This window comes from Vidua chalybeata, chromosome Z (assembly GCF_026979565.1).
Source record: "Vidua chalybeata isolate OUT-0048 chromosome Z, bVidCha1 merged haplotype, whole genome shotgun sequence".
In the NCBI taxonomy this organism is placed as follows: Eukaryota; Metazoa; Chordata; class Aves; order Passeriformes; family Viduidae; genus Vidua; species Vidua chalybeata.
In genome coordinates, this window is record NC_071570.1 from 65,160,562 (window position 1) to 65,170,071 (window position 9,510).

Sequence of the window (9,510 nt, forward strand, 5' to 3'; positions counted from 1 at the left end):
ACCTAACACACTTAATTCAGCATCACCAAAATGGTTGGAAGTGGTTAAAAGGCATTTTTTCAGGTGAATTTAATTAGCTATGACATATGGACTTATCCAGCCGTGCTTATTAAGACTACTGCAGTATCTCAACTTTGGTCCCTATCCCTGGGTGTTCCATTTGCAGAGTAAGAGGCAAAAATCCCTTATATTCACCTTATAAATATTACCCCTTCAAAAGCACACAGAGAAATATGCTATTGGCTCTTGGAGAACATGCTAGTGATAGTGAGCCTGATGTAAATGCACACCTTGGTTGATTTAATCGAAGTTCAGTATCTTTGATGCTCACTCAGTTGTGGACAGCTGTAATTCTATTTTAAATTGTTATTTAGGGCAGTAGGAGATGGATGGGCTAAGGAAGAACTGTGCTAACCTGAGAAGGGCAAGGCAGGGAGGCCTTTAGGGGAGTGAATCACAAAATTATTGAAGCTGGGAGGCAAAATAACCCTCCTTTCAGTGATGTAGGAAAGCTCCAGCCTGGGTTTGCCTTGGGGAGGCTCCAGGCCCCTCTTGTCGTGCAGGAAGGAATGGTCCCACACACAGAAGTGTTAATTTCATTGAATTCTCTAGCAGCACATGCCTTGTCACTTTCAGGAGTGGGAGAATCCTGTTACATTGCTATGGCTGTGCGGGGAATAGGTTCAGTGCTGCAGGGTAAATTACACACAATATTCCTTTAGGTCCTGGGGAAATTAAGAGAACTGAAACTTTGTTTTACTTCCAGTAAATCAGTTTTCCTTCTCTGGAGGCAAAGGCTGGCATACAGATTATTTACACACCAGAGTTATCCCAGTGAGCAGTGAACAGCAAGGATGATATTTTTGGCATCCCAGAAGCCGTTTTATCCCTCTCTCTAAAACAGACAAGTTATCCATAAAACACTGTTGCTTTTGAGTCTGTATTTTTAACACACACACACCAAAAAAGTTGCCTGGTCCTCCCAAGAAGAAAGCTCCAGACACAAAAAGGGGATTGTTACTTAAACTAAGAATTCAGGGCCACACTTCGCTTTCTCTAGTATGACATACTTGCCTGCAAACAAAGCAGCTGTTACCTAAACAACCTCATGTTGTGCTGCTTGAAAACCCAACCCAAACTCCAGCTCACTCTCTCTGCATTTTACAGGGCATCCAACTTTGCAGAGGTTGGGGTGTTTTCACCCTCCACCCTACTCCAAGTGATTTCTGCTGCTCCTGCAGTGTGAGAAGGGATCCCTTCTGAGAAGGGATTTCTCATATTCCTTCATACACACTGCTCCACAGAAACAGAAGATGCAGGATGCTTTCCTTCAGGGGGAGGAGAGAAGGTTGAAAGTTGGGGGAATCACTCTGAAGAGCTGTCTTTGCAAAACTGCTTAGTAAACTGTGGGTTCTCTGCTTGTTTTTCCTACCTCTGTTGAGGATAGGATTGAAGACACTTGAGACGATTGTTCATGTTCAGACTCAGGTGTTTATTGTTTCTTATCTATGTCTCATTACTGTGAGTTCTGCAGATTTTTATTAGCAAGGTACAAAATGGCCAACTGTCTCTTGTTACAAGGTCTTTTAAGGCTAAACTATCTAACTGAGAAATAGCACTTAAATTATTTTCTCTTTTAACTTAACAGCTAATCATTTGAAGCCTGCAATGTGGACTTTTCTAATTACAAAATACCACCCAAACCCATAAAGAAAAAGGAAGAAGAAAGTAAAGAACAACAACTTTTCTCTACCTTAAAACTTCTATCTTACTTTATATTTATTTCTATATTCTAAAACCCCAAACTTCAAATTTTCCACCCTGTGATATTACACATTTCTAGCCAACTACACACTCGTAATTTTAGTGCTATTAATCAATTTTAGAAGCCCTCTCCACAGCACAATAAAATGCAGTGCTCTCTTGTGGATCTGTGCCTTTCAGCACAGAAAGGTTAAAAATCTCAATATCCAAAGTTCCAGCAGTAAACCAAAGCTTTATCGGTTTCCCTCAGACAGCTGTGAAAAGATCTAATTTAAAAAAGAAAAAAATATTTTTAGCCCTTGTAGGACATCATTGAAAGGTACATTTCTTTAATTAAAAGCACCCTTTTTGCAGTAAGGAAAGGATATGGTGCATGAGGCAACTCCTGCCCACAGCTCAAGAAGAAAACAATCATCACTTGGCACATTTCTCTCAAAATTTACAGTTTGTTGTTAGTTTTTTGTTGGTTTGTTTTTCTTTTTTTTTTTAACTGCACATATACACCCTCTTACACAGCTACAACTCCCACAACCATTGGCAGCCACTAAAACAATTTCGTAAACTATTTTTTAAAAACATGAGGCCTAGCTATCTTGCATCTCCACAGCAATCACACATTTCTCTTCCACATAAAGGTATAAATTACCTGAAAACAACAACAAAAAACTTTCAGAGCCAATCTAAATTGAGCACGTTGTCAGCTCATTACCTCTGTGCAAGCCCAGCTTTGATGCATTCAGCAGTAAAGCATTACAAGGTAGAACACACCACCCTCTGCTCATCTGCCTGCAAACTACACTCTTTGTCAATTTAGCAACCTGAAGCAAGAGAAGATATTCCAAATTCTCATTCCATGTGTGCCCACAGCTCTTGAGAAAGGCAGAGGCAGGATGTCTGATTTTTCAGGCTGTGAAAAAGAGGGAATGAGAGCTAAAATAGTCACAGGTTACTTTTCTCGTCTGCTGTGGCACCTTGGGGCATGCTGGATCTTCTCTTTTCACCACTTCTCACCCATTTTGTCCCACTGGAAGGCATTTGGAGCCCGAGCTGAGTCCTTGCAGGGTGGCAGTGACTGAAGGCAGCTTGTGTCCCCTCTGTCCCCAGGTGTCCTTCAGGTACCACTGCCGGCTGTACCACGAGTGGCGTCGGAACAATCAGCAAGTGATGCTCCTCATCCCAAAATCTGCCAATGCCCCCTCCACCCGGCAGTCCCTGCTGGGCCTGCAGCCCCTCAAAAGGAGCTCCAAGGAGACAATCGTGTGATTGGGGGTGCAGTTGCACACTAAAGATACTTTTCTTTTTTCTCAGACCCGTCAGGGTCGGGCAGCGTTCAGCACCCAGGAATGTGCAATTTGGATTTACAGACTGACTGTAGAGGGATAAATCACAGTCAGAACTCAAGTCATGAGTGGCATTTGCTAAGCTGCCAAACGTGTTTAGTTAGCAGGAACCCTGTGGATTCTGCAAATACGTTAATTGTTGCGTCATTGAGTGAAGCAAACTTTTTTTATTGTTTAAAGTATTAAACTATGGTAATTAACAATGCAAAACAGATTTAAAAAGTGCTTTGTTTTTATGATTTCTTGTTCCTATAGTACTGTTTCTTTGAGCAGCTGGACACTAACCAATATTTATTTCTGCTTCCTAAAGCACAGCAATGGCATTTCCTCATTTGATTTTATCTGCAGGTCTAATATACCAATGTTTTGATTATTAAAAGCTGTGTGTAATGAGCTCTACAAATTGGCACATTATTTAAATGGTAGAAAGTGATTAGAAAATTGTATTACCCATTTTCCTATTTGGCAGGAAAAGTCTGACAAGGAAGATTCTTCAGTTATGAATCTAGCATGTGCAAGAGAAAAATTACACAAATTGCAATAATCTTCCTGTCAAAAGCATTATAATACACGGCACTCAGGAAAAGAAAAACTGTACTTTTCCACGAAAAACTACCACATTCTTCAGTGAAGTACACATTCTGCTGGTATGAATTCAAACTTAACCAACATATCCTGTATTTATACCAGGCTGAATTTAACTCTACTGCTTATTTTGTATAGGGAAAGCTTTGCATACATAATGAATGAGATCATCAGATAAGTTTTAGGAAGCAGGGACTCATCTTGCATGAAGAACATCATTATTTTAAAGGAGCAGAAACTCCAGCTTGACAGGTAGGATTTGACAGAGTGTGTGCAAACCCTGACCTCTCATGGTAGCACTGAGACAAAAAGAAAAAAAAAATTAAAATATGTAATGCAAAGTCTTCTATGGCAACTGAATTGAATTTGGAGTGTAGAATAAGACCTTATTCCTGGGTGACTTTATCTGCTTCCCCTTGGTTTTATGCCTAATTCATTCAGCAGTTTGTCGCTCCCAGAAGAGACACACTTATTTTAAATAACTACACAAAATCTCATTACCAAATGCTGCTAGAATTAGAAATTGATACAGAGCCCCTCTGAACAGATGAATTTCATGGAATTGTGCATGGATGGCAATACCACCATGTGCTTTGTTTTCCAAAAACTGCAGGAACTAAAAATCAAAAGGAAGACATAGCAGGAAGGCTAATAATTTGTTATTCATGAAGTTCAAGGTATTATGGGCATTTACCAGCAGACAAGAAGTTATTTGATGTTCTGTGTGTGCTCTGTGGGAGGGGAGAAAGCTTAGTACACAAAGCCAAATCTGTTAAATTTCTTTATTCTGTCTGTGGACCAGTCTAGCTGTGAGCATGTTATTTAACAATGTTCTTTGTAACTGTCAGTCATGGGGATAGGAGAATCATGGGGATATAAAGCAATAACAGCCTCATTCCAACAGAAAGGCACTTACACAATGAGCCAAGGTGTGTAGGAAAATCATGAACCTGCAGATCTGTACTCATCAGTCTGACGAGGCTGGGGTTGCTCATGTTTGGCTGTGAATAACTGCTTCTGTTCCAGAGAAAATTATACAAGGCTGTGAAGATAAGGATATCACAATCTCTGTGATAGCCTAAGCCCTGTAGTGCTTTATTTTTTTTTAATACCTCTTCCCAAAGGTAAATAATTATTTGTAATGAAAACCGAACACGCACTTAAGCAGAATTTCAAACTTTTAAAAAATATCTGCTGGCCAGGGGCAAAGAAATAAAGCAAATCTAGCTGGGTCAGGATGCTGTCAGTGTTTTAATGCCTACACGCATACTTTAGGTAAGCTCTCTTCAGAACTTTATTACTGCTCTTGAATTCTTTGAAAGAATTGTTGTTCTTAATGAGTGCTATTGTTGGCTTTGCCTCATGAAACCAAAAATCAGGGTGATAGGGAATTAAGTGGCAAAACATTCAGGGAAACATTTATTCAAATGAAGCTGCAAGGTCTATGCACAGAGATCAGCACAGCGGCTTGGCCCAGTTCATTTGTGTTATTTAAATCTTTTTTTTTTTTTTTTTTTTTTTTTCTGTGTGTGTGTGTGTGTGTGTGTGTAAAGATATCTTTACTTACCTGAAGAAAGCGTATTGAAGCAGACAGAGATTAAAAGTATGGTCCAGTTTAGCACACACATCACTAACCCAGTTTCTGTGCTTGATGCAGCAGCACAGCGGACCTGTCTGGTGAAGTCACAGTAGTGTCCCATGGATTTTCTTGACAGAAAAAAAGTGGCAGGAAAAATCCAGTCAGGCACTTAACATTGCATTAAACCCATGGAAAAAAGTATACTTGTATTCTTCCTTGTTTTTCCTAAAACACACAAACTGGGAGGTGAGAGATATTACTTCTTCTGCTCTAAAGATTTACAGACAGAAGGATCTCCCAGACGGGAGCTGATTTTTCTTCCACGCGTTGATGCTATAGATGCCACACAAAGCCCAAATTTCCATAAAAAACTGGATTATCACAGCAAATATTCTACAACAGCAGCAACATTCATTTCTGTCTGAATAAAAGTGAAAGACAAAATTAACCACAGCAGAAGCCGCAGCCAGCAAAGCTCCTGGCAGTACAATAACACCTTTGTTATGCTCTCCTTAATAACAAAATTAATTAAAGAACATAATAAATGACAGGAGGACTGAGCACCTTTTTATCTTTTTTAAATGTCACTCAACTTCTCTCTCAGCAACTTTATGCTTTCTTCTCATGCAGCTGACCTTGTAATTTACATTCCTTTTCCAGATAAGAAATTACATGGAAGGAACAGTATTCAACAGTATTTGAGCCAGTATTTTGAGTTGCAAATGATAAAAGCAGCCTGTTGTGATTCAGTGTGATGAGTGTAATGCAAAATGAGGAAGTTTTACTTTTTTTACATAGCCTTTTCCCTGCAGGACCTGCCTCTCACATTACATAAAAATTTAGAAATACCCCAGCTTTCTGTTCAGCTGGAAGGAAGTCACAGAAAAACAGAAGCAGTTATTAAAGATACTTCCATATTTGGTGTTTGGGTTTTTTTTTTCGTTACTCAACTGAACAGTTCTGCCAGACTGAGATCTCAAAATGTCATTTACATTTCCTTTATTTAAAGCAGCTTTGCACCAACACAAAGTCACACACGGCAAAGTGACAACTCTGCATAAAGGGACTCGGAGCCAACAAATGCAACTGGCCTTTGATGCAATGCGTACCAACAGAAAGAGGTTTGAGAATAGAGGTCTGAGACAGACTCATGCACTAAGAGAGCTAAAGAAGCTCTCCCTTTGAAAAAAAACAAAACCAACAAACTGCTAATAATTAAATATCTTTACTTGTTACTTTTTGTGAGATGGCTCTTCATTAAACACAGAACTGGTAATTAAAGAAGCATTTTCCTTGCAAACAGAACTGGGCCCTGCCTCTTTACTGCCAATTATTTGGTATTCGAAAGTATCTTTAAAACTACATAGAATCACACAATTTTTAAGGTTGGAAAAGATGATGCACTGAGTCCAACCACTGACCCAGCACCACCATGCTGACCACAAACCATGTGCCCAGGTTTTTTGAACACTCACGGGGATGATAATTCCACTAGTTCCCTAGGCAGCCCATTCCACCCCTTCAGTGAAGCAACTTTTCCTAATATCCAGTTTACACCTTGCCTGGAGCTGCAGGGGTTGTTGTGACCAAGCACTGCCCCCGGTTGTCCCTCACCCCACTGGCCTCTTCCCATGGATCCAGCCTGTCCAGACCCCTCTTGCCCTCCAGCAGATCCAATTTAGTGTTATCCAGAACTCCAATTTAGTGTTACCTGCAAATTCACTGAGGGAACACTCCAGAACAGTAAAGATAAATAATAACCAGAGCTCGTCCCAATGCTGATGATGACACGTCACTGATCCACTCTTATTCCACATTTCAAACTTAGTTTCCCGTGCATTTTCACATGAGACAGCTTTTTCAAAAATCAAGGGTTACACCTTTCAGTCCTTAACCTCCTTTCAGGTACTGAATTTTTTGCTGACAGCCTGTCCTCCACACCTGCTTGTGGCAAGGCTACAAAACACTTGTCCTTCCTTTGGTGTTGAAAGGTTACAAAACCAAAGGGAATTTTCTTTATTCTAGGTGTACCAAATACTTCCCCAATAAAACGTGTCAAAATAAAGAATAAATGTTGATATCCTACGTCCAACATGCCCTTAGGAGCAACAACAAAACACACCAACCTCAAAAACAAGATGCTGCCATTGCAGGGGAAATAAATGTCAGAGTTTAATTCCATGGCTTCTATTATTATGCAGAAAGTAAGACTTGCTTGCCAAAAGTATTATTTTTTGTTCTGAAAGTGCAGAACAGCTATGAAAACTCACATCCAAGAGTTAATTTTTAATTGTAGGAAAATTCTATCAATCAATCAATCACCTTAAGCAGAAATGTGCCTTCCTTTATTAATGCCCCAAATGCGGCTTTTCTTCAGGGTTAATCACAGTGTTTTTATCACACAGAATTCCTGTATTTATGCAAACATGCTAAAAAGAAACCAGGAGATCAACAAAAGGCTCTGAGCAATAAATGCACGCCAAGCAAAACCTGAGATAAAATAGCTAACTTCTGCCATAATCCTGTGATGGAGCTAGTTGAGTATTATAAATAATTAAGCGTGCCAGCATTTCCTTGATGTCCAGAAAAGATAAATAAGCATTCACATCCATCACACACAACCTCTACTCCCTTTCTAAAAAAATCACCAATTACCAGTTGTCCTCTCTGGGACAGGGGCTGTAAGAGCTTTTATTCTCCATCAACTACTTGATTTCTTTGCCTGGAGGAAAATCCTTCATAGTTATCCCATGGCCATTTCTGTAAAAGCAGCACCATTTAACTTGAAGTACAGATACAGCTTACAGTTATATATGAATATGAAACCCAGTGTTTCACAGATCAAAACCACCCTTTTCAGTCCAGAAACCCCCAAATTAGTATCAAAATGATACACTGATAAGGCAAATTTCCATGGAAAAAAATTAAACTAAGACTAGCATTTAAAATCACATTATTTATAGAAGGAAATTAATAATTAGCATTTGTTGAACAGAATTTGCTTATTAATTTCTCTGTCCATATTTGGCATCTGCTTGGACAAATGTGATGAACGTATGTAAATCATGAACAAGGACATACAAACCAAAAAACAATTTTTAGCACAAAACTGCTGTTAACAGCACCATAAACTAATTTGCACCAGTTTTGACTACACTGGGGTTTTTATAATGAACACTAGGAAAAAAAAGAATGCAGTTCACAGGTTTGCTGCACAGGTCAAACCACTTTTTTTCCTAAATTCTCAATCTGTTTCTCACAGGAAAGAGTGTATTTGAGCAGAAACATTTCTGGTGAAGTGTCTATCCAGCTACAAGCAGTAAATTGCTGAAGAGTTTTCACCTTGCAGGAAAATGCAATATGCATCTAATGCCAGAACCAATGATAATCAAGTTATGGAACTTGCAGGGAAGTGCAGAAGTGTTGAGTTGTTGCTGTACAAGTATTGAAAAAAAAAAAAAAAAACCAAGCAAAACAAGACCTCCACCTTGTGGCAGGATGTTTCACAGTTGTGTTTCCCAACACTCCCTTCTTCTAATTTACAGGAATTCCTGCCACAGCAAAGAAAAGAAAAATTATTCTAAAATCTGCATTTCTCCCACTATCATGGAAGAACAGGCTCTAACAAAAGCTAGAACCAAGAATTTGATCATGCAGGAAGCTTCTTACCATAACTTAAGAACTGTACATCAACCCCTCCCTTTCTCCCTTCTGCTGGCACATGGTTGAAATGCCACCAGAAAAGGGCTCATCCAAGGTGAAAGATGTGGAAAAAAATCTTAATTTTGCCACGAAAAAAAAAAGTCCAGTCAATTAAAAAAAGGGAAAAAAAAATCCCAATCAACTTCCAAAATTCTGGCCATGCATTTGAAACAATACATTCAAGCTGTGTCGAAGATAACTATTTTACAGCACTTGTAAGTTTCTCTTTATGTTACGGTGCTTGCTCTCATTGCTTAGCCTGGTGCTTGTAGGATGCAGTAAAAACCAGTCCAGTAAGAACAGAACCATGAGCCAAGATGAGCACAAATGCAGCAGAGTGTGAATAAAGCTCTAAAGAATTGATTTTCCAAATGTGAAGCAGTATCAGCCACTATTCAGAAGAAATCTTTGCACCTCATATGCCACTGTTCCATTTAATTGATGTTTCTTCAGCTTCAAAGCCCATAAATTTCAAGGATTCAACGCTCATTCAACTTTTAGCTCTGTTCCAGGAAGAAACAAATTCCAAAAGCTTTACTC

The 9,510-nt window shown here is 39.2% G+C and overlaps 1 protein-coding gene across 3 annotated transcripts in view; it reads left to right on the forward strand.

The window, feature by feature from the left end:
* Positions 1-6,561, forward strand: part of MARCHF3 (membrane associated ring-CH-type finger 3) — a 58,922-nt gene extending 52,361 nt beyond the window's left edge. For 2 of the 3 annotated variants that reach the window (XM_053932714.1, XM_053932715.1), the window contains exon 6: positions 2,869-3,447. In XM_053932714.1, coding sequence (XP_053788689.1) covers positions 2,869-3,027 — 159 coding nt within the window. In that variant the 3' untranslated portion in view covers positions 3,028-3,447. Of the gene's footprint in view, positions 1-2,868; positions 3,448-6,280 lie in introns of those variants that run through there. The other variant, XM_053932716.1, reaches the window with a different exon arrangement.
* Positions 6,562-9,510: the final 2,949 nt, after the last annotated feature.